General features: G+C 36.7%; 1 protein-coding gene across 1 annotated transcript; it reads left to right on the plus strand.

The window, feature by feature from the left end:
* The first annotated feature begins 6077 nt into the window (after positions 1-6077).
* Positions 6078-19594, plus strand: TMX1 (thioredoxin related transmembrane protein 1). The gene is made up of 8 exons (XM_081507326.1): positions 6078-6303; positions 9096-9211; positions 10784-10829; positions 12849-12977; positions 14867-14912; positions 15013-15114; positions 15229-15295; positions 17974-19594. Exons 1-8 carry the CDS (start codon positions 6152-6154, stop codon positions 18150-18152), a joined length of 837 nt encoding a protein of 278 aa, XP_081363452.1. The 5' UTR covers positions 6078-6151; the 3' UTR covers positions 18153-19594.
* The last annotated feature ends 5157 nt before the right edge of the window (positions 19595-24751 follow it).

Here is a 24751-nt window from a genome sequence, read left to right on the forward strand (position 1 = left end):
CTCAGGAGGCAGGTCAGGTGGTCTGGTATTCCCATTTCTTTAAGAATTTTCCACAGTTTTTTTGTGATCCACACAGTCAAAGGCTTTGACATAGTCAATAAAGCAGAAATAGATGTTTTTCTGGAACTCTCTCTCGCTTTTTCTATGATCCAACGGATGTTGGCAATTTGATCTCTGGTTCTTCTGCCTCTTCTAAATACAGCCTGAACATCTGCAAGTTCACAGTTCACATACTGTTGAAGCCTGACTTAGAGAAGTTTGAGCATTACTTTGCTAGCATGTGAGATGAGTACAACTGTGCAGTAGTCTGAACATTCCTTGGCATTGCTTTTCTTTGGGATTGGGATGAAAACTGACCTTTTCCAGTCCTGGGGCCACTGCTGAGTTTTCCAAATTTGCTGGCATATTGAGTGCAGCACTTTCACAGCATCATCTTTCAGGATTTGAAATAGCTCAAATGGAATTCCATCACCTGAACTAGCTTTACTCATAGTGATGCTTCCTAAGGCCCACTTGACTTCGCATTCCAGGATGTCTGGCTCTAGGTGAGTGATCACATCATCGTGATTATCTGGGTCATGAAGATCTTTTTTGTACAGTTCTTCTGTGTATTCTTGACACCTCTTCTTAATATCTTCTTCTTCTGTTAGGTTTATACCATTTTTGTCCTTTATGGTGCCCATCTTTGCATGAAATGTTCTCTTGGTATCTCTAATTTTCTTGAAGAGATCTCTAGTCTTTCCCATTCTATTGTTTTCCTCTGTTTCTTTGCATTGATTGCTGAGGAAGGCTTTCTTATCTTTCCTTGCTATTCTTTGGAACTCTGCATCCATATGGGCATATCTTTCCTTTTCTAGTGTGCCTTTAGCTGCAGGAAAGAAGTTAACACATTTTCTCTGGAGTCCAGCTGGACCCAGGAAATATTTACAACTTATTTTGTACGACTTTTTTTTTTTATTTTAAGTTTACTTCCTTACCTCCCAGTCTTTGTTCTATAAGAGAAATTAGCATCCAAACCTGGGCAAGATAGTTCTTGGGGGCACTCGTTCACCACCTTCTTGGTCTGCTGGCTTTCCAAATAAGTCACTATTCCTTGCTTCAACAACACATCTCGAAGTTTACTAGCTTGTCATGTGGCAAGCAGTATGAGCTTAGACTCAATGGGATTGATATAAAAAATGCAAGGTTGGTTTAACATTCAAAAATCAATTAATAAACCATGTTGATAGAATAAGGACAAAAACTACATGATCATTGCAATAAATGCAGAAAAAGCATGTGATAAAGTTCAACATTCCTTCAGGATAAAAATACACAACCACCTAGAACAGAAGGAAACTTTTCAACCTATAAAAGGCACCTTTAAAAAACCTATACTCATATCATACATGTCACATTCATCATACAATAAAAGGCTAAATGCTTACCCCCTAACTGTAGGAACAAGACAAGGATGTCTTCTCTTGCTGCTTCTATTCCAACTGTATTGGAGGGTCTAGCTAGGGAAATTATGTGTGTGTGTGTATGTGTATGTGTTTCAGTCACAGTCGTCTCTGACTCTTTGGGACCCCATGAACTGTGGCCCATCAGGTTCCTCTGTTCATGGAGTTTTCCAGGCAAGAGTACTGGAGTGGGTAGCCATTTCCTCTTCAGGGGATCTTCCTGACCCAGGAATCAAACCAAGGTCTCCTGCATTGCAGGTGAATTCTTTACTGTCTGAACCACAGGGAAATTAAGTTAAGGGGAAGTTAAGAAATTAAGAAAATTAAATAGAAGGCATCCAGATCGGAAAAAAAGAAGTAAAACTATCTCTATTTGTAGATCACATAATCTCATTTATAAAAAATCCTAAGGAATCCACTAAAAATTATCTAATAATTTATTAGCACTAATAAACACATTCAGCAAACTTGCAGGATACAAATGAATACCAAATTCTACTGTAATTCTATATAGCAGCAATGAACAAAACAAAAATAAAGAAAACAATTCCACTCATATTAGCATCAAAAAGAATACTTAAGAATAAACTTAATAAAAGAGGTGCAAAACTTAGAACTTGAAAACTATAAAATATTGCTGAACAAAATTAAGAAGACCTAAATAAATGATAATACTTCCCATGTTCATGCGCTGGAAGGCTTAATATTGTTGAGGGCAGTATTCCCTAATTTGTTCTGCAGATTGCAAAACCCCAGCATGCTTTTTAATAGAAATTGACATGCTGATTTTAAAATTTATATGGACAGTCAGGGATCCCAGAATAGTAAAAAAAAATCTTGAAAAAGAACATAGTTGGAAGACTCACACCTCCTCATTTCAAAACTAAAGTAATGAAGACAGTGTGCTATTTGCATTGAGAGATGCACAGATCAATGGAACAGAACTGAAAATTCAGGGGAAAATTAAACCTCCTCGGATATCTGTGGTCAATTTTTGACAAGGGTGTCAAGACCATTCAATGGTGAAATAATAGTCTTTTCAACAAACGGTATTGGGACAACCAGTTATCTACATGCTATGCAATGAAGCTGGACCTCCATCCCACACCATATATAAAAATTAACTCAAAATGGACCAAAGCACAAATGTATAAGCTAAAAGTATAAAACTCTTATATGAAGACACAGGTTACCCTGGATTAGGCAATAGTTCCTTAGATATTGCACCACAAGCATTTCCATTTCAAGGTGTGAGCCCACGAGAACATCATGTCCCAACAAGAATTTGTATATGAATGTTGATAGTAGCATTACTCATTATAGTCAAAGAGTAAAACAGATCAAATGTCCATCAATTAATGAATTGATAAACAGATATATTCATAAAATGCAATGTGACTCAGCAATCAGCAGAAATAAAGTACTGATACATACTACAACATAGATGAACTTTGAATACATTATGCTAAATAAAAGAAGTTAGTCACAAAGGATCACATATTAAAATATTCTATTCATATGATGTGAAATATCTAGAGTACACAAAACCAGAGGCAGAAAGTAGCTTGGTGGTTGCTTAAAGCTGGGGAAACCGGTGGTTGGGTAGAAATGGGGAGTGACTGCTAATGAATATGGGTTTCTGTTTAGGTGATGAATATGTTCCAAATTTGATTTGGGTGCACAACTCTATGAACATACTAAAAACTGTTGAATTGCACTCTTTAAGTAGGTATCCTGTACGGTATATGAGTTATATACCAATAACGATGCTACAAAAAAAAATAAAGAAACTCTACAGACTCCAGGAAAAAAAAGATGATGACATATATCCAAGCTGTGATAACAGATTTTAGATCAGTTTAGGAGTTAGCATGCACAGGACTTGATAACTTAGTTGATTAGTTAGGAGGGTTAATCTGATTTTAGTGACTCAAATTTGATAATATTTCCTTGAGGACTTTCATGGTAAGATGGAGCATTGATGAAGATCATCAATGGCTCCTCCCCCTAAACCTAATGAAATAAAACAATGAAAAACTAGTTGGCAGAGATAGTTATTCAGTTACATTGTGATAATAACGTTACACCAGTGGCTAAAATACTGAAATACTTTCATGATGGTTGGTGAATAGCTGCTACCTGGAGCCACCTACTTTCACCCTCCACACCTCAGCTCCTATGAAATATGAGCACATTAGTTGTGATTTTTAAAGAGTAGTTTATGTGCACAGAAAGTTCTGAAATTATACAAAAGAAAATGTTAATAGCAATTGCTTAAGGGGTGCAGAATCTGGCAGGAGATCTAAACAGAATCTAGAAGATATTTCTTTTCACTTTCCAACCTTTTGTACTTTGCACTTTTTAGTCATAAGGCTGCATTTCTTTTGTAATATAAATGAAATATTAAAATGAAATCGTCAAAATAAATTGTCATGAATGATTTAGTGTAAAGAGAATATTCATGAACATAATTCATTTTATAATTTTACCAACTCCATGAGGTATAAATGGCAGGTATTGCTCCATATTACATATAAGAATATATTTATGTCCTTTTTACCAGTGCAGCCCATACATTACAGCAAAAGCACAGTATATCTATAGTTATAATTTTCCTCATTAATTCATTCATTCAACAAATATTTATTGGACATTTATTATGTGCCAGGTTCTAATGTGACTTGGTATTAAACCTTGTAGGTTACAGTAATGAACAAAACAGGGAAGTTTCACGTCTTATTGGGTGAGAAAAGAAACTAGAGAATAAACACAGATGCAAATCAGTTTAATACTATATAGAGAATTACCATGGACAAATATGATGGATAATGTGATTCACAGGCTGATCAGTTAGAAATCTATTATTGATTGAGGCAAGAGATGATAGAAATTTGAACTAACCAGTCTGTGGAGATGTAAAGTAGAGAAAGTAGAGTTCATTGGACTTGCTGATGGAGTACATAAAGAATGTGTGAAAAGAGAGAACAATAATAAAGAATTAAAATGTAAATTTTTGTCTTGCATAACCAGATGGACCTTGGGGCTCTTAACTGAAATGTAAAACTAGGAGGAGAATCTAGAATTTTACTTTTTGATCCTGTTATATTTAAGCTATGTATTAGATATCCAAAAGATGTCCAGCAAAGAGTTGAATATTGTTGATTAAGAAATGTCTCAAAATGGAGTTATTTGTCCCCGTGACAGCAAACCAGACTTAAAGAGGCAATCTCAAGATAAAAACCTTGCCAGTTCTTTTCCCCTCAAAATGACCTGAAAAATAATACTTTACTTTTGCTAACTCCCTCCTCTCACCCTTCTTCCTACGAAAGCCTTCCATTTTGTACAACTTGAAGGAGAGCTCTTCTAGCTGCTGGACAGGATGCTGTCTGGTTCAAGAATCACCTAATAAAGACAAGTGGATCTTTAAATTTATTTGGTTGAATTTTGTCTTTTAACAATATACATGTCTGAAGTACCAAGAAAGGTGAGAGCTGGAACAACAGACATACTGATGGCTTTTAAAGCCAGAATTAAGGTTATCTGGAAGAGTGTGTGGATATAAAAAAGAGGGGGCCAGTACAGCATCCCACAGCAAGCAAATGTCTGGAAGTCAAGTACAGAAGGGCTTCCAAGAAGTTTCAGAAGGAGCAGCTATGAGAAAAGGAGGGGGGAAGAAAAAAAGCAATTGAGGCACCACATTGCATCTTTCAAGAAAAGTATGTGACAGAATGCTGCTGGCAGTCAAGTAAATTACTAGTGTCCTACAAAGGGCCTTGCACCGAAGGGGGGCGGAAATTAGCCAAATGAATTGAGTTTAGGAGAGAATGTGAGGCCAGGAGGTGTAATGGCAATTATTCAATTATTTTCATTTGACTGATTAATACTTTTTAAAGACAGCGCTTATTTTGATTTGCATTTGTATTTACAAGTGCTTGGTAAAAAATCTTAAGTATTTGTTACAAACCTATATGTCTTGTCCCATTTTGAATTCCTGATCTAGTATTTCTGTAACTAATGATTTACAAAAAACTGAGGGATAACATACATCCTAAAGTGCATACAAGTGCATGAAACATGTACAGGTCGATGGTTTTTAACATATGTGTACACCCGTGTAACTACTTTTCAGACCAAGATATACAATATAAAGGGAACCCATGAAGTCTCCCTTATGCCCCTCCAGCCTCTCTCTAATCCTCCAGAAGTAAACCGATATTCTGACTCATATAAACATCCATTGGCTTTCTTACGTAAATTTTCAAATCAAACAAAAGAAAACTCTGACGAGCATTTAATTGGAAACTGCTTTAGTGTAAACTTACCAACAGTATTCTGTAAGTATAAATGCCAAACATTTGGCGCCAAAATCCTGATGCAAACTTTTAAGCCTTTCCTCTCCAAAGTCCCGCCCCATTTTGTACACCACGCCCTCGGTTCATTCTTCTTGCAAAACGGCTCTGGGGCAAAGCAGAAAGTAGGAAGAGAAGCTTTTCTGTCATGCGCACTAGGGGCGCTCCCTTTTTCTTTCCTCAACCAATCCACTCGGACCCAGCTTCGTCCTGCGCATTGCGCATCCGCAAGGCGCGCGCGCGCGCGAGCCTTGCCGTGCTCATGCGCACAAACTGATCAGCGGGCGCGGGCGGAAGTGAGGAGCTGCGGCGCGGAGGTGGGGGCCTCCTCGCTTGCTGTGGGTGGGCGAAACCGCCGACATGGCGCCCTCCGGGAGTCTCCGGATCCCGGTGGCAGTGCTGCTACTGTTGCTTTGGGGAGCTCCCTGGGCTCACGGGAGGCGGAGCGACGTGCGCATCATCACGGACGAGAACTGGAGAGAGTTGCTGGAAGGAGAGTGGATGATAGAATTGTGAGTGCGGGGCTGTGGTCTCGGGGCCCCTCGGTGGGCTGGGGTCCTAGATCCAAGTCTGGACCCCCCAGTATCATCCTCATTCCTCATGCGGATCCCAGGCTGCCCGGGACTGCGACTCTGAGCTGTGGGGCGGGAGTCCCCCGACTCCTCGAGATCCCCTGACTCCTGTTGGGATCCTCCACTGCATTGGTCTCACCCTCTCCTCGTTTCTTACTGGGGAATGCTCTTAAATTTCCTCTAAAGTGCATCCTAGTTTGGTTGCTAGGGCTGAGGTGCGTCTGTGAGGTTATGTTCAGCTTTGAATTCTGTCAACTTTTCTTCCTGGCTTTGGGGTTGGGGGAGGTGGGTCTCTCTACTTCCTATGTAATTATTTATTTGAGAATGAGTCTTCAGAGACTCACAGACTTATTTCACCAAACTCTACAAAAGAGGGAATTGAACTGAAGTCGCCTCTCCTTTTCTCTAATTACCCTTAAAAAGTAGTCCACTTAGAATGTTATAGTTGGAAACTTTTATTTTAAATTTTATTTTATGAATTAGGCATATTTTAAATGCCAAATAAGTTCAAGTTGGGTTATTTAAAAAAATCCTCATTTCCTTTATCATTGATTTTTTTTTTTTTTTTGCTTTTCTCTTCCCACATCTCATTTTTTCCTTTGGGTGTGTTTTTGCAACGTACTGAATGTTATGGGTTGTTACTCTTATGTATTGCATTAGTGGTATTGCATTAAACATATTGTTTGAATAAAGTCGTGTCTGTGCTAATTCCGTTATAATAATGTCCCTTTTGTATCGGTAGATAATAAACTATTTGCCTTTGTTTTTGTCGCTAAATTGGTGGTGACAGTATTACTGATATCAGTGGTATTAGTGATATTAGTAGAAAACACCCATCTTGAGTGTTAACTGGTGATGGACAGGGAAGCGTGGACTGCTGCAGTCCATGGGGCCGCAAGGAGTGGGACGTGACTGAGCGACTGAACCAAACTGAAACACTTCTAAGCACTTTACATACATTATCATATTAAATTATTTACAAATTCTGTAAGATAGGTCTTATTTCCTGGATTTTACAGATGAAAGACATAGCTTTAATTAATATGTTCAGGTATTGCCATAGTGGCTTTCTTTTTGTCTCCAGAAACTAACACAGTGTAGACATGCAAAGGTTATTAGAACAACCACCTTCCTTAACAAGGTTCAGGTGGGTGTTTTCTGTAAGGTTGGGTTGCCAGTTAAGGAGGGAGGTGGCGGTGGACAACCGCAAGGGAGAACCCGGAAGGCCAGATCAATAACTCAAGTCGTAAAATCAAACAAGGCATAGAACATTAGGGGAAATGTTTATATAGTATGCATATAGTTTGTAACTCAGCGAAACAATTTTCAGAAACTGTTGAAGATGCAGGGGTTAGGAAATATAACCAGGGACAGCATTTGTTTTTCATTGTCCTCAGTAACTTATTTGAGATTGTGCCCATAAGATACTCAATAATTTCATAAATAATGTGTTGAGCAATTGTGAATTCATATGCAAATTACAATCCAGTATTACTCAAGGAGATTTTTTTATCAACTTAATTGATCAAACTGTATCAATATAGCAGTCAAAAGTGAAGTATTAGGGGATTTGAATTAGAGCATCTGTATGAAATAAAGAATACATATACCATAGTATTTTTTTCCCTTGGCTTACTGAATATGAAGTTAAACCTTATAAAAAGCACCTAAGAAACAAAAGGAACTTGAAAAAGGGTTTAGTATTTCAATAATAGTCTGCTTTTATTACAGGTTAGTTTTCTACATTAAATCTATCTTATCAGGAATTATATTACAGACATGCTTTGATTGTAATTCAATTTATTGTTGTGGACTTTGGCTTTTGTGTGTGGTACTAGTCTTTTCCCACAATGCCAGTTACTTTTAGAAGTTTTATTTTCCTAAAACAAGTCAAGAAAATAGAAAATGAAGTACAGAAACTGTATTTTTATTTTAACAGGTATAGATTTTATTCTAACTGGTTCCATTAAAAAAAAACGGTAAATTATGAGATAATATACAATATGGGAAAAGTTGAAAGATTCAGGGCCTTTCAACGGAATACCAGAAGAGTAATTAAAATGCTTAGTGTGCTTGGCCACAGATTTGAAAACCCGAGGTTGACCAAGGTCTGGCCAAAGAATTTCATTTGGCCTGACTAGTGTTTGTGTCTGGGTTAAGTTTTGAGGTAGCATTTTTACATAAAAATGAGGATTTTCAGCTCCTTTTAAATTAGAATAGCCTGCAGTCCTGGGCCTGCTTCCCTGGGGCCAGCTGTTCCCCTGACAGTCAAGCTGGGTAGTGTTTCCCTCTTTAAAATGAGGCACGTGTTCCCTATTCACCACAGCACTGGGTGCTTCCTTTTTTTCATACTGGCACTTTGCATTTGTGACTCTTGCACATAAAATTATTAAAACTGATAATCCCAAATTCGGCTTTGAGCTTTCTGGCCCAATTATATAGAGAAATCCAAAGGTTTTTAAAGAGCTGTTTTGCACATAAAAAAGTCCCCTTGTGTCTTAAGAACTTATTCTCAGAATTACTTTTCTGTGATTAGCATTATCAATTCATAGTTCTTGATTTCCAGAGTGTTAGATTCACACTTAAAACCTTTTCATCTTCACAAAGTTAAACCACTTTGCTATCTTGTTTTTAATATAAGATTTTCTTTACAAGTTATACATTTTAGAATTTTTATCCCCAAATGCTCATATTAGAGTGTTTAACTTTTCTTTTTAAACTGTATTTCTTAGTTATGCTCCATGGTGTCCTGCTTGTCAGAATCTTCAACCAGAATGGGAAAGTTTTGCCGAATGGGGAGAAGATCTTGAGGTTAATGTTGCAAAAGTTGATGTCACAGAGCAGCCAGGTACTGTAAGTCTCTGGTTCATTTTGTTTCTTTGCAGGTTGGGATGTGTGTTGACCCTGTTTTCCACATTACATGGTCTTAACTTGGCCTTTCATGGGTTTTATGAACAGCTGGTTAAGCTGATTTACCCACCTCCACACTGAGGGTTCAGTGTGAAGTGTGTTCCCTGGTTGTGTACGGCAGCTTAATTCTTTTTTGTATTTCTCTAAGGGAACTTGGAGGCATCTCCCTCCCCTCACTCTTGCCCATGTAACTACCTCTGATCTTTTTTCCTTTGCATCCCAGGCCCCAGACAAGTATGTAAGACATCTGTGAGAAGCCCTAGAACCTTGTGGCTCAAGTGGACCTTGGTCACCCCAGCATTTACATCTGTACCAAGCTTAGAATAAGGAGCATGCGGTTGAAGTTCTTTGTAGAGTCCAGGGCACATTCCCTGACAAATTATCTAAATCTCTGCAATTGGGTTCCAAATTTAATCCGTTAATAATGATTTGAGGATGTGGGCTCTTAATTGCAAAGCCCTCATGGTTGTGGCCTCCTGACTTGGCTCCCTGGACAGGTGTCAAGCTCTGCCCTTACGTGATGCTTCCTACCTGTTCTTGGCCACAGTAAACTTGGATTCTTGACTCTGCCTCTATCCCAAATGGGAATAATCTCTACTATTTGGTGAGCACTCACTATTACTATCGGAGAAGGCAATGGCACCCCACTCCAGTACTCTTGCCTGGAAAATCCCATGGATGGAGGAGCCTGGTAGGCTACAGTACATGGGGTCGCTAAGAGTCAGACACGACTGAGCGACTTCACTTTCACTTTTCACTTTCATGCATTGGAGAAGGAAATGGCAACCCACTCCAGTGTTCTTGCCTGGAGAATCCCAGGGACGGGGGAGCCTGGTGGGCTGCCATCTATGGGGTCACACAGAGTCGGACATGACTGAAGCAACTTAGCAGCAGCAGCACTATTACTATAGGAACTGCTCCAAGTGTTTTGCGTTTATTTTGTAGTCCTTACACAACCTTGTAGGATAGATAATATCCCAGTTTTACAGATCTGAAAGCTGAGCCATAGATTGGTGCTTCGTCATTTTAGTGTTTAACACGTGGTTAATGTTAGCTGATATTGTTGCTGCCCATTTTTTGAAAGAGTCATAACATTTTCCATTTTTAACAATACTTTAGAAACTCTGTGCTTGTTTTTTGATTATCAAATGCAGTTTCATTGGATTTTAGGCATAAGACTAGTGATATTATGCTGTCCGATGACTCATTGCTAGTAATCTTATAATAGTTTAATTGGCCAAATGTTTATTCACAGATGTCTTCAATATTCAGATTTTACATACTTTTAAATTAAGATAATGTATAGTATTTTTTTAAGTTGCTTTAAATATGTAAATGAAATTTCTTTCATTGTTTATGTTATACAGCTAAACTATTTTTAGGTGTAATTTCATTTTCTTTGCCTATTAGTATTTAAATAATCGAGTCAACTTTTCAGTAGTAAAAGATCGGCCCATGTAAAACCTGTGTGTTCTTTCTTGTATTTAGTTCTAATCTTTCTCATTTGTAGGATTAAGTGGACGATTTATCATAACTGCTCTTCCTACTATTTATCAGTAAGTATTTGAAGATTCTATAGTTATGAGGGATGATGCCTCATAGCATAATCAGAGTAGTAGCCTCTAGCCTTGATCATGTTTAAAGAGCATTATATTCAGTAAGTTTATTAGAAGGTTTGTTTTGCTTAGTGCTATCTTAGGTGCCTTTAGCTGGATGAATGAGGTATGAAATGATCCGTGATCTCAGGGATTTCTAATTGTCTTAGAAAATGAAGTGCATAAGAAATAGTGGCATAAGTGATTATGAGCCCAGAGTTGTAGTAAGTACTGTAGGAAATTTGTTAAGGGGGGAAATCACTGCACTGGACTGGTTCCTGGAGAATATGGAGATTAAACTCAACCCTGGAGGTAGAATTTTTTTAAGAGTGCAGAGTAAGTGTTCCATCTGAGGATTGTCTCATAAATAGTCATAAATAGGAGCATGGAATGTCCACACATTAGCTCAGAAAGTGCTGTAGCTCAGCCTTGGGAACAGTGGTGGGTGAAACAGTTGTTAAGTTAGAATAAACACAATTATGTAGTCTTCAATGTAGGCTCTTTAGTTTGTCTTTATGTTCTAAATTAGCCATAAGAAATCTTAAATCTCTGTATCTGCCCTGAACCTTAAGCTGATGTGTTGACTGCCAGGAGGCAGTTATTTCCTAAAACAAGAAGTCAGCGGTTCTGTGTGTATCTTGATTTTCCTTGTCTTTTTTTTCATATTCATATCTGTTTTCCCTTTTTATTTCTGCCTTGTATCTGTTTAAATACCTGTTCTCTATAAGTACTTCTCATCCTTTTCATGCAGTCCTTTTCTCCACATGCCTCTTAATTGGCTAAGTCAGTCTCCTGCCTTTCTCAACACTCCCTGAAATTTTCTAGAATTTCCTGCCCTTTTCTTTTAATCACATTGTTTATCATGCCCATTCCCCTAATTTCTGCCTGTTGAAATTGTACTTATCCTTCAAAAATAGCTCAAATGCCATTTTCTCCAAAAATCTTTGGTTTTTTGATTGGGGGCTAACGTGTAATTTTTTGGATGGATAAAGGGTCCTGTAATCTTACTATAAGTAGTGGGGAGTTTTAGCACTTAAGTGATCAAAACAGAAGTGTTAAGTAAGTAGGCCTAGACTGGCAGTATTATTTAAGGTAGATTGGAAATGGTGAAGATATGGGAACAGGGAGAGCACTTACGATCCTGTGGCAGAGCTCCATACGTTGGAAATGAGAAGGAGGAGGTGGGTGTCAGGAAGAACACAAAGCAGACTGTAAAATAGAATCACTGCACTGCACCAGATGCCTCCAGTGACTTAAAGCTTGATGGCTGAGATGATGTGATTATGATTGAAAAGACCAGAAAAATGCCTCAAATTGTTTACCTCTAGTTTAATAGTAGCTAATTAATAAATGTTAGACACTATTCTAACCACTTTTTCGTGAAGTTATCTTTTTAATGTGTGTATTGTGGCTTAAAAGTAATTTCTGAGATATACCTTCATACCAAATTTCTTTTTCTCCTCAGTTTTTTACTGAGATATAATTGACATATAGGGTCTTCTTTGGTGGCTCAGCGGTAAAGAATCCACCTGCTGGTACAGGAGATGAGGGTTTGTTCCCTGGTTTGGGAAGATCCCCTGGAAGAGGAAATGGCAACCCACTCCAGTGTTCTTGCCTGGGAAATCCCATGGACAAAGGATCCTGGAGGGCTACAGTCCATGGGGTTGCAAAAGTTGGATGCAACCTAGTAACTAAACAACAAATTGACGTTTAACTATTAATACTTACTGTGTTCTACAGTTTTATTATTTGGAAGAGTATAATAAAGTCTTAAAGCTTATGATTGTTTAAAAATAAAACCTCAGTGGTTAATGAAATAGGGGGCTAAGATGTCAAGGGTAGGTAATTAGTGTAATTTGCTACTTGTGTATTGCTCATTGCTGATTTTGAGTATCAGCATTGATTGTAAAATGAGGTTATAGAAATAGCAAAACAAAGTTTATTTATTCAGTGCTAATATTTACTTCTGATCTTCATTAGTTGTAAAGACGGTGAATTTAGGCGATATCAGGGTCCAAGAACTAAGAAGGACTTCATAAACTTTGTAAGTGACAAAGAGTGGAAAAGTATTGAACCCGTTTCATCGTGGTTTGGTCCAGGTTCTATTTTGTAAGTATAAAAGGTTTTTCTCTTATTTATTTCAGAATTAATTGGATCATGTATTTCATGTAAATAAAACATTTATACTTCGTTTTAATTCTAGGACTGTTACAATATATTCAGATTTACTATGTGATATTTTTAGTTTGACTTTTATCTTTCTAAGTCCAACGGGTAGTAGTGTGGTCTTTTTTTAAAGTAGAGAGAGGCATTCTATAGAATTAAGCTGAAAGTCTTGTTGGGAATATTTTAGCTCTGTAAATATGGTCATTTGTATCATCAAAATAATTCCTCTAGAAGTGACATAATAGGTAAAGCTATCATTCAAGCTTAATATTTGAATGAGAAGCCCCAACCATATACTGACTTGTGCTGCTTTTAGATTTCACTTCTTGTTTTAATGTGATTGAATTATTCCACCTGTCTGATAACTGCTTGTGTGAATAGTATGGATGAGCATTGTCTATGGGGCAGTAAGGATTGGGCATAGCAAGAAGGTTTTCTGTTACTTTCTTGGGGAGCAAGGCCTCACAGGTCATTTGAGAGACCTCTGGGAATATTGAGTTTTTCTGAGGCCATCGTGGACTCATCCTAGTCCAGCTAAGCTATCTCTTCCTGTCCTCTTACCAGTCGTGTCTTTGGAGGATGGAGAATTGGAAATACCGGTATATAAGAGAATGCTCTGGATTCTGGGAGTGCAGGAAAGTTTATCCCTAAACAGTGTTTTAAAATAGAAGTTTATCTTTAGGACCTTTTCCTTATACCTCTGAATTGAACTGTTAGAACCCCCCCGCTGAACCACCATCCCCACCAAATCCAAGTAAGGTACCTAATGTTCCTGATAGAATCTAATTAGCACAGGCTGCAGTGAGCCTGCACAATGATTTATGTTTTGGTTCCTTGTTCCTATTCCATTTTGTGTTTTAAACAACAGAAGCAACATGATTAAAGTATGTTTCTCTGTTGGACTGAAAATGTGACTGATTTTATTTGAAATCTCGTATCATAAATGATTCTTGCCCTTTCTCATCGAAGAAGTGGGGGTTGCTTGGAAGTCTCTGTTGACTTCTCAGGGTAGCAGTTCATACCGTTCTTGTTAGACTGAATAAAGGGTACTCCTAGGGTCAGCTTGGCAGGGGCGCACGCCTCCCCCGCCCCCGGACTGGTGATTGGATTAGGCCATTCTGAGTCCAGGTGCTCTGGCTTATGTGTGAATTAGTATGTGTTGGTGGTGCCTCTTATGCTAGAGAGAACCCACAAACCTAATTTTTGGAGCATACCTTTTTTCTGACTGCCTATCAAAACTACTTGGATTTAAGTATGTGAAAAGTTATTTTTACTTCTGTGGTGACTTATTTCTTAGGTAATTATTTTGTTGTTATTAAACTGTATCAAACTAATACTATTGTCAGTTCTATTTAATTTTAATATGAAAGGAGGGTAATTCTTAGGTGAGAAGGATCAACTCAGCAAGTGCTCCCAGTCTTCCTTCAGGCTCCCTTCTTTATGTGTTCTTTGGAGGATTTTAAGGATGAATAAGAGTTTCCATTTGCTTATAGTGTGCCTAATATCAAACTAGCTGGTTCCATAGAGCTCAACCCTTATTCACAGTACATTGGAGAAACCATCAGGTGAAAGGTTAAAGGCAAAACAACAGGAGAAAAGAGAAAAAGATAAAGCGTTTTGTTTGAGGGTATTACATAGTGGCAAAAATTCAGAAACTGTTGATTTTCACTAATAAGCCTTCTTATGGGCCTGAAATCACTGATGTATCACAAATCTTGAGTAATATCACCGTTAAAATCTGTTGTGTTGGAAATTACAGAGTAAAAGAAAATATAGATAACATACATGTATTCTACTTCAGAGCTGTGTATCTGACTTGGTTTTTATTTTAGGATGAGTAGTATGTCAGCACTCTTTCAGCTCTCTATGTGGATCAGGGTAAGGGCTAAAATTTATTTCTATTTTAAACATTTGGACACTGTCACTTTTTAAGAAATGGCTATGGGTTTTAGTTTATTTTTTCTTCTTTTGATTTTAGACTTGCCATAACTATTTTATTGAAGACCTTGGATTACCAATTTGGGGATCATATACAGTGTTTGCTTTAGCAACTCTGCTTTCAGGACTATTATTAGGACTTGTAAGTTCTTCATTTTTAGAGTACTAGGAAGAAAAATATTTTAGAATTTTGTAATTTAATATAATTGCTCTAGCTTTTTATTATACATTCAAATTCTTATGTTTATTATTGCAGTTCATGATATTTGTGGCAGATTGCCTGTGTCCTTCAAAAAGGCGCAGACCCCAGCCATACCCTTCCAGTAAGTATATTTTTTTAATGTTTTTTTATTCACTGTAATCCCATTCATTTCTGTAATAAACACAATCACACACATAACAGGTTGCCTTTCTAGCTAGAGTTTCTAAATTTGGAGTAGTGGCAGAAGAGAGATATATATTTCATGTAAGAATGACATGACAGCCCAGTACATTTAGGAACATAATAGTCATTATTTTGGTTTTTATAGTGTGGAGAATTTTAACACTGCATGTACCTTAACAGATATTTGATAACAATTGATCTGATGTCAATTTGTTTGAAAATTCCACAATATTCAGGGACCCGTTTGAGTATCTTTGGGTCAAAAAAAAGTTGAATATATTCCAGTCTTGAAGTCATCTCATTGGTATAGTGACCACATTTGAGGCTTTTTCTTTGTATGTTGATCAAGTCTAAGTTTTTCTGTTAGGATATTGGGAAAAGCAATTCCTGTCATGGCTTTAGGATTCTCGTTAGCTGTGTATTTTACTACAAGGTGGGAATCAGAATATTCACTGGTATTTGTCTTAATATAATTTTACCTACCTGTCATTTATTTTTAATTTTGAAAATTATGCTGTTATGAAGGTCTTATTTACTGTTTGTAAAGAACTTTCACTTTCTGTCATCCCATTTGCTTTTCAGCAGCTCTTTAAAGTAGACTGCATAAGTGATACACTTCCCATTTTGTGATTGAGAAAACTAAAGCTCTGAGAGATGAACTGTGTTTCCAGGTTCACACAGAAATGACAGAGCTGAGAGTAGAACCTAAATTGAACTCTTAGCCTGACATTTCTGTTGTGCCGCCTTCATGACTGAGGACTTAACTGAGGTCAAAACTCCTGAAATGAAATAGAGCAAGCGCAAAGTCATAGAGAACTGAGCAATTTAGAAACATTTCAGTGAAGATGGCAGTACAGTATTCATTGTTGAAGAACTGATAGGGTTTTTTAAAAAATTTCTTAGATAATTGCATCGATATCAAAAAGCATGCATGGAAGAGGGAATAATTTTATCCACCAAGGGCCACTGACCTGTAGGAAAAAATACAATAAGCACAGATTGCTTATTGGACAGTTAAGTCGGTGAATGTATGTTTTATTTATGTTTTTTGCTTAGAAAACCTTAAACCTAACAACAGATTTGTCTTAGGTAATCTGTTACACTGCTGATGTTAATCCATACTTTAATGTGATATTGCCCCTTCTATACCAGGCTTCTGGATTTGAGTTGTTTTCCATTTTGTGTTTTTGGCTTAGATTTTAAGTTGCTGGGAAAAGACCCAACTGAGTGTAATTTTAAGCAAAATAGGAATTTATTGGTTCATGTAGTGGGGAAGCCAGAGGGCAGAGTTGACTAAATCCTGGTGCTCAGATGTTTCTGAATTGCTCAGTTCTCTATGACTTTGTGCTTGTTCCATTTGGGGCTCTTTTTAGTCCTGAGCATAGAATAACTATAGAAAGCTGTAGCTCATAATCGCCGAGTAAGAAGGAAATATACTTCCCTCTGTACTCACCTATCTTTTGAAAAAATTCTGGTGTACTCTGCTTGTGTAGAGGGCTCACTTTGTTTTTTTTTTTTTTTTACTGTAAATCAGAATTTCACAACATTGACACTGTTGGTCTTTTGAGCTGGGTAATTCTTACTTGTGACAAACTGTCTTTTGTACATTATTGAATCTTTAGCATCATCTCCCTGGTTGCCAGTAGCACTGCCTCTCTCAGTTGTAGCAATCAGAAATATCTCCAGACAGAATCACCCCTGGTGGAGAAGCACTGCTCTCAGCTGTTGTTTATACTCAACTACAACTGCATGGGATGGGGCATAGGGAAGGAGTTAACCCAATAGAAAGAGATAGGCCAGACAGATCAAACAACAGATTGTCCACTGGATGGGAATTCCTTCCTGTGGTCTCTTCTACCTTATACCCCCATGTTCTTCCTGCTCCATTCTGTATCGCGTAGGATTAGGGATGGTCTTGGACCACTGAACAGAGAAAAGCTCGTTAGCCAGATTCTGTGTTCTGTATCTCAGTAACATGGTGTGTTATAAGTGTTGTAAGTTTAAATTAACTTGCAATAGTTCCTATTAACAACTGGGGTGGGGGGTAGTGTGCGTATGTACATACTATAAAAGTGATTGAGCTGTATACTTAAGATAGGTATATTATGTTGTTTGTAATTATGCCTCAGTAAAATTATACATATGGAGAGGAGGAAGCACATTTATGAATCCAGTTAAAAAAAAAATCATGTCTAGGAAAATAGCTTTCATCTGATTGCTGTTTGTCTGGGAGCTGAAACAAGGGTACTATTGAAGTTTGTCTTAGTATCTTTATTAGCTAGAAGATTTAATAGTAAATTAATATAGTTTTATTTAATGCAGTCTATTTTCTATAGGCATCCATATTCTCAGCGTTAATTCTGATTCATTAATTTCAGTTCAGTTTATGAATAGGTGGGTAATAAGAATGAATTTGGTAAGTAAAATGGACCTTCCAAACCAGTTATTTTTACAGTATCATTTGTTCTTGAATACAGCTATTTCCTTTTGGAAATCCAAACATGATTGATAAATCATTGCCAAAGCAGTTCATGGGCATACAGATTGTGTCTTGATTGTACTCTAACACAACTCTAATACATCAACAACAAAACACTTCTGGTTTTTATCTTTAAGAAAAATTACTACCAGAATCTTCTCAACCCTTGAAAAAAATGGAGGAAGAGCAAGAGGCTGATGTAGAAGATGTTTCAGAAGAGGAATCTGAAAGCCAAGAAGGAATGAACAAAGACTTTGCACAGAATGCTATAAGACAACGCTCTGTGGGTCCTTCACTGGCCACAGATAAATCCTAGTTAATTTTTACAAATATTTTCGTATGATTTTGGCGAAAACAGAAGATCGATCATTTGTTTTGGTTTGAAGTGAACTGTGACTTGCTTGTACATTGCAGGATTCAGTCTAGATTGTTGTTATGTTGAACAGTCTACCTTCGGAAAATAAAAGTAGCACTGTGAAAAAATAGGATTTGAAAACAGTATGGTGGTTCAAACAGTTCTTTCATTTTTGGAAAATCTGGTGCCAAGCAATAAGATTTCTGTATGTTTGTTTCAAGTCTGAGTCGAAAAATTACATTTCCCAAGTATTGCATTATTGAGGTATTTAAGGAGATTACTTTAGAGAAGAAGATTTCTCATTTGATATAATTTTTCTCAGTTTCACTGTGTGAAGAGAACATATTTCCCATTAATGGGAACTTTGCCCATTGTCTCAAGAAATGTGTATTTCAGTAACAACTCTGAAACCCTTTATCTCCTTTAAAGTCCAAAATTTATTCATATTTTTAGATTATGCAACTAATAAAAACTACCTTACTTCAGTTACAGTTTTCTACCCATGATAATGCAGGATATGTTTAGAAAGTTTATAAAGGTTCGTTGCCCTTTTTGTTCTCCTGTGTTCAGTGTATGATTTGTATTTTTCTTACCATGGGTTACATTTTTTATTTTCCAAATTGGATAATTTCCTGGAAATGTCTTTCATGTTTTAATAAATTGTTTCAAACTGAAGTTTACTGAAGAATACTTAAAGTGAAGAGCCATCTGATAACTTAAAATCTTGGCTACTTGTTTCAGATTTTACATCATTCTTGTTGAACCTGTACTTGAACTTCTTTTTTTGGGTGTGAAGGTGAGCATTCCTGATTTTTATTTGGTTTTGTGGAAAAGCCTTGGTATTTTCTATTTTGAAAATTCACAGAAGCTTAATATGATATAAAGTTAGCATTCTACTCAGGAAAAAGCATCTTATAGTGTGTGTTTTCAATGTGTATTTGTCCTCATCCAAAAAGTTCTTAGTTGATTGTACAAAGTCAACCTATGTTTGATGATTTAAACTCATAAAGGTTTATGTTTTTGAAAAGACAAACTGTATTTTCTACTTTCTATTGTGGTATTTCACAGATGAGTATCAGCAAGATGGGACATTTAATGTATTTTTACTCCTTAAAGAGAATAGTTTTCACCTTACAGCAAAAGAGGAAGTGGGCGGAGTTGTGGGGCAGCAGTAAAGAAATGTATTAGCTGCAATAAAAGGAAAAACCATAGATACTCTGAATGGATCACCTCTCTGTTATGGTAATAGACAGTTTCTATAATGTCCCGTTTAAAGGCCTCTCCTTTAGAATATTAAATATTCTACCACTGAAGAGTTTGGATGTGTAATAATTTTGTGATGCTTTAGAAAAATCTAAGCAAAAAATAAACTTGTCTAAGTGCTTCACTGAAGCTGAAGGCAACTGTGATTTCTAATTGATGCTTAATTAATATTTAATATTTAAATATTTAATTGATGCTTAATATGTATTTAACAGTGTTCAAGTGAATAGTGTCACTGTATACGTACTCGATACATGTAATCAAAAGGCTAGAGTCATATATCTCTTTGTTATCTGAAGTGATAGAGAAATGCTGCTCATTGATTAAGCATTCTGTTTTTCTAGTCTTACACATCATATATTTTTAAGTATTTAAGTGATTAAAAAATCCAGTATGTACAGAAAGTTACAGGTAGACTGAACATGTAAACTTGATATTTCAGTAAAGAAATGTATCTTGTATTTCTTCAGGATTGTCACTGCAGATACCTGAATAGTCCATTTTCTCTCACACCAGAGGCTTACTTAGAGAAACTATTGGCATCATTTTACTTTTAACAGACCCCTTTTGTTTCTGCATTGGTTTAAAGGGACTCCACATGGCAACTTAGCTCCAGATCATCTCAGGAGTGAATAAGACGCGGGATCAGCATCCTGGGGAACCCTGCTCCCCTCCCTGCCCCGGGCATTCAGCTCCATCATTGAAGTATTGAAATCTGATCACTAGAAAATACAGCATTTACTGTGTACTGCCTAAATACTTAAATGAGCAAGACTGACAAAAGTTTTTAATGATTCCATAGGTAACATTTTTCATTCATTGATTATTGGAGTGGTGCTATTTTTCTGTGATTATTTAGTTTACTGCAGTATGTGATAGCTGAGCCTTATATGTCATTCAGTTGAAGGCTCAGAGAATTGGCAGAAATAGGTAAAATTTGAATCGACAAGATTTCAAGTGTTGTACTTTTCTTCAACACTTCAAGTGTGAGTACTGCACGTCTAGCAATTTATATATGAAAATACAATTTAGAATTTTACTCCTATCAGAATATTGCAACAAATGCTATTAAGAAATAACCAGAACTCAGTACTTGCAGTCCTGTGTCATTGAGTAATATATAAAGAAGGTTATTACAGTAAATTATGCTCTTGAAAGAAATTTTCTCTCAAGGCAGTTGTGTCTTTATTGAACCCAGTGCATAAAAATGCATAGTTCTGGACTTGTGTGAGAGAAACATTTTTGAATGAACATTTTAACTCATTTTAGAGTTACCTAGGATATTCTGATTTATCGTGGTAGTTAGAATTCTTTCAGTAAGTTTTTTCCCCAGCTTTATTGAGGTATGATTGACAAATTACTTTTGATATGAGTCTTTTATTCATAATTGTTAGGGTTTGAAATTTAAATGAATGGTCATATTGAGTATAATTGTATAACCCTAAAAGTAAATTTTACATTGACTATCCTACTGCAGTTTTAGATATGTTGGTGTTGCACACCCAGCAACTTTTGTACCTGTTTAGAACTACTGAAACTAGAAAAACATTAAGTTTAAATTGGAGCTTTGATAATCTGTAGGTAGTACTATTTAATTACATACTTGAACTAACATCTAAACTGTTCCTTCTCCTTTAATGATTTTTACATACTTGAACTAACATCTAAACTGTTCCTTCTCCTTTAATGATTTTTTTTTATGTTGATTCATTCATTACAAATGGTGATAATACCAGTACTGGATTGTGGCCATTAATAGAATCAGCTGTCCTTCCTTTGTACCCATTTGACTATGTGTGACATTAATTATAAGCTTGTTTTCATCATAATATCACAGCTCAGACTGGTTGAATCTTGAAAATGAAGTTGGTTGACCAATTAGAGGTTTGATATATAGAAAACTTCTTTTAAATCTAAGTATAATTGAGAAAGTCCTGTTTTAAATTCATTGAAAGTATGTCCACTTTGAAGAATAACTTGTATTTTTTTAACTTTTCTAAGCTTCAGTGTTCTAATAAAGCATATAGTAGAAATAAGGTTGCTAGTGGATTAGACTATATCAATTGAAGTAAGTACTTACAAAGTTTCAACATGCTGCTACCAAGGCATTCCTAAGAAGCTTTCTTTAAACTTAGTCTTTTTGTTTCACCAGAATCGAGTATATACTTGATTGGAAATTTTAAATGCTCTTAACTCTGTCTCTCCTGCCCCAACCCAGCTAATGTTCCTGAAACTTCTTGAACAAATGAAGCTATTGTTCTGTGAGGCTATCTTATTACATGTTAGTTCAAGAGTCAGCTCAAATCCTATGAGTCCTTTCTGGCCCACAGTCATTTATTTCATAAATAAGCTATTTTGCAATTTTTACCATTTTAAATGCCATACTACTTTCTAGTATTTCTTCTCTTGGATTTATTTATACCAATTAACTGACATTGAATAAATCACAATACATCTCTAGGCCTCAGTTTATGAGTAAAGTGATTTCTGAGGTTCTCTACCTTGAACAAGATAAACATCGCTGTCATTGAAGGTGAGTCTCTTTCTAATAACCAGCACCTTAAGAAGTATTAGACTATTTTAAAAGCTACTTATTTTGCTAACTGGTCTTAATTGGACTTTGGGCTGAGAGTTAGAACCCTTACTGTATCCAAAGCACTAAAATCATGGTCCACCCTCAAAGCATGTGTGTGTGTTAAATCACTTTGTTGTCTCAAAAACCTGATTGTTACCCCTTTGAGGCCTGACACTTAGTTTGAGACAAAATACAGTGTTAATGGGGAGACTTCTGGGCAGAGGTCGAGCGACCTGGCTCCAGATCTTGTCTCTCCTCCACATCATCAAGGGATGTGACTGCTGCCTTTCTGGACATTGATTTTCATGTTTGTGAAATGAGGGTGAGTTGAGTAGTCTAGTATTCCCATAAATGACTTGGGGAAATTCTTGAACATTGACATTATTTGTAACTTCAGCTTCCTGGGCAAGTTTCGTAGAATATTAATGCCATTTGAATGAAGACAGTCAAGTAGTAAAGCTGTTAATGTTGACTGTAAGCTGTGTGAGTGTCGCTAGGAGCTAACTTGGGTCCTTAGTCTACTGAGATGGGGGAGCAGGAAAAGAGAAAGACTCTCCTGCCTTTACTCTCACAGTTAACACTGATGTCATCCTTCACACCAGAGCCCAGATTTTAAATTCTCCATTTCTTCGCATCCCTGTTCTTGAGAGGAAGCAACTCCAGCTTCACGACGGGCAAGTTTAAATCCTATTTTATTTGGATTTTGTGTTTAGTGAGCATATTCTTACATGTCATTTTTGACGGCAACTTGAGTCTTCTACTGAGAATGGGAGCAGCGTAAGTTTGAAAGTTACGAGAAAGAATTACTTGGGCTTCCCTGGTGGCTCAGACAATAAGGAATCCACCTGCCATGCAGGAGACAATACACAGCCTTGATGTACTCCTTTCCCGATTTGGAACCAGTCTGTTGTTCTTACTAGTATGTTGTTAAAATATAATTAATATTATTATATTAATTATTAAATTAATTAAATTTAAAATTAATTATTAAACTAATTATTATTAATAACCAGTCTGTTGTTAGTATAATAACTTTTCCTTTATCATGCTACTCTAATTTAGTATGGGATTTTTGTATGATACCTTATAATTTAAGCTTCCTACTCTATTGTCCTATGCTTGCTCCCTGAAAATACACCAGAATCATCCTGTTAATAAACCAAAGTTGAGTTTATTGCTACTATATTTGGTAAAGACAGTCATTACAATGATAAGTCTTAGTAGTGTCTTGGATAGAGTCAGGTTATGGCGTTCTTTTGGGATTCTTTTTAAGGTGTTTATTTTATGTCTTATTTGAGGGCTTGTTTATAATTGGACATACTAGAGATTATTTTCAAAGTGAATCTTACAAAGTAAACAATCATCCAGTGCCATTTATTGTTCTGAGAAGGAAGTACATACTTTGCTGAGGGTAAGTTGAGTAATCTAACATTCAGGTAAATGACATTGAGGAAGTTCTTGAACAGTAAAGCTATTTGCAACTTTAGCTTCCTGGGCAAGTTTCCTAGAATAGTAATACTATGTGAATGAAGACAGTCGAATAATAAAGCTGTTGATGGTTAACAGTAAGTTATTGGTTTCAGTTCTCAGTATGGTCCCCTTACTGCCATTCTTTGGCCTGAATTGAAGGATTCACAACTGGGAATGTGATCTCATGATCTTAACGGCAGAACTTCAAAACTATTTGTAGCATCATGGTCACGTGTCAAGTTCCCCACATGGTTGTTTCAACATCCATAAGTTAGATTTTTCTGTTCTTCTACTGGGTCATTTTTTAAATCATGTGGTGGATGTCAGCTGCATGTCATCTGTTTCATAGATAAAACTTGAGGTCTGTAAAACTTGTAGTCACCCATCTGAGCCACTATATAATTTGTAGAATTTGTAGTGCTAATGCATGAGCCACAGCAGCATATATCCCAATGCATGAGCCAAGAGTGCCCCAATTTAAGCTGAGAGAACAGATGTCATTTCTGTTGTAATGAGCCTGCAGTACCAGATATGGGATTATTAGCCAAATTACCCAATTTTGTAATTTTTTCATTAGCTTACCAGATCTCTTCAGTAGTAATAGTGATGCCAGAAAGTTTTACATGGATATAAGCTTGCTGTTATGCCCTGCCTGCCCCAAACAGGACATGCTTCTTTTCAAGACACCACTTATATGTATCTGATGGGCTCATTCCATTCAATTTCCTGAGCCTTTTGGATGAGTTCCTTGGTGGAACTTTATAGCTTTGGTGGCTTTATTTAGCTCACCTGTGTCTGCTTTTCTCTGAACCATAGCGTGTAAGATGTCTCCCTACTTCTAGGCCTCTTGGACGGTGAGGTAAAGAGTCTGGAGGAGAAAAAAAGCAATCCAGAATTCCCCAGGAGTTGTTAGGGTTTCAGTTGTCCAGTCAAGGCCCGATTTTCCTCTTTATTAAGTTACCTAATCTCTAAGAGGGAAATTGATGAGTCAGAATGAACCCTGGTTGATGTCAGGCTATCCTTAGGGTAGGCTTCCATTTAACCAAGGCAACTACCCCCATCCATAGAGTGCAGGTTGTAGCCAATAGGCTTTTGTGTTTAAGAAGTAATTGTGTTACAAATTGAATTTTGTGTTACAAATCTAGTCATTGGTGGCTACCCAGTCATCTGTTTTTCCTCAAAATATCCCTATGAGTTGTCAAGTAGTTTCTTTATAGTTTGGAGGCCACCTATGAAGACTTGTCTGGCTCCA

The sequence above is a fragment of the Giraffa tippelskirchi genome, chromosome 7 (assembly GCF_054371585.1).
Source record: "Giraffa tippelskirchi isolate mGirTip1 chromosome 7, T2T-mGirTip1v1.2.pri, whole genome shotgun sequence".
Classification (NCBI taxonomy): domain Eukaryota; kingdom Metazoa; phylum Chordata; class Mammalia; order Artiodactyla; family Giraffidae; genus Giraffa; species Giraffa tippelskirchi.

Coding starts and splice junctions, on each gene's coding strand:
- TMX1 (XM_081507326.1), top strand. CDS start 6,152: ATGGCGCCCTCCGGGAGTCTCCGGATCCCGGTGGCAGTGCTGCTACTG. Junction 15,115..15,228: donor CAGGACTATTATTAGGACTT/GTAAGTTCTTCA, acceptor TTATTATTGCAG/TTCATGATATTTGTGGCAGA. Junction 15,296..17,973: donor ACCCCAGCCATACCCTTCCA/GTAAGTATATTT, acceptor TTTATCTTTAAG/AAAAATTACTACCAGAATCT.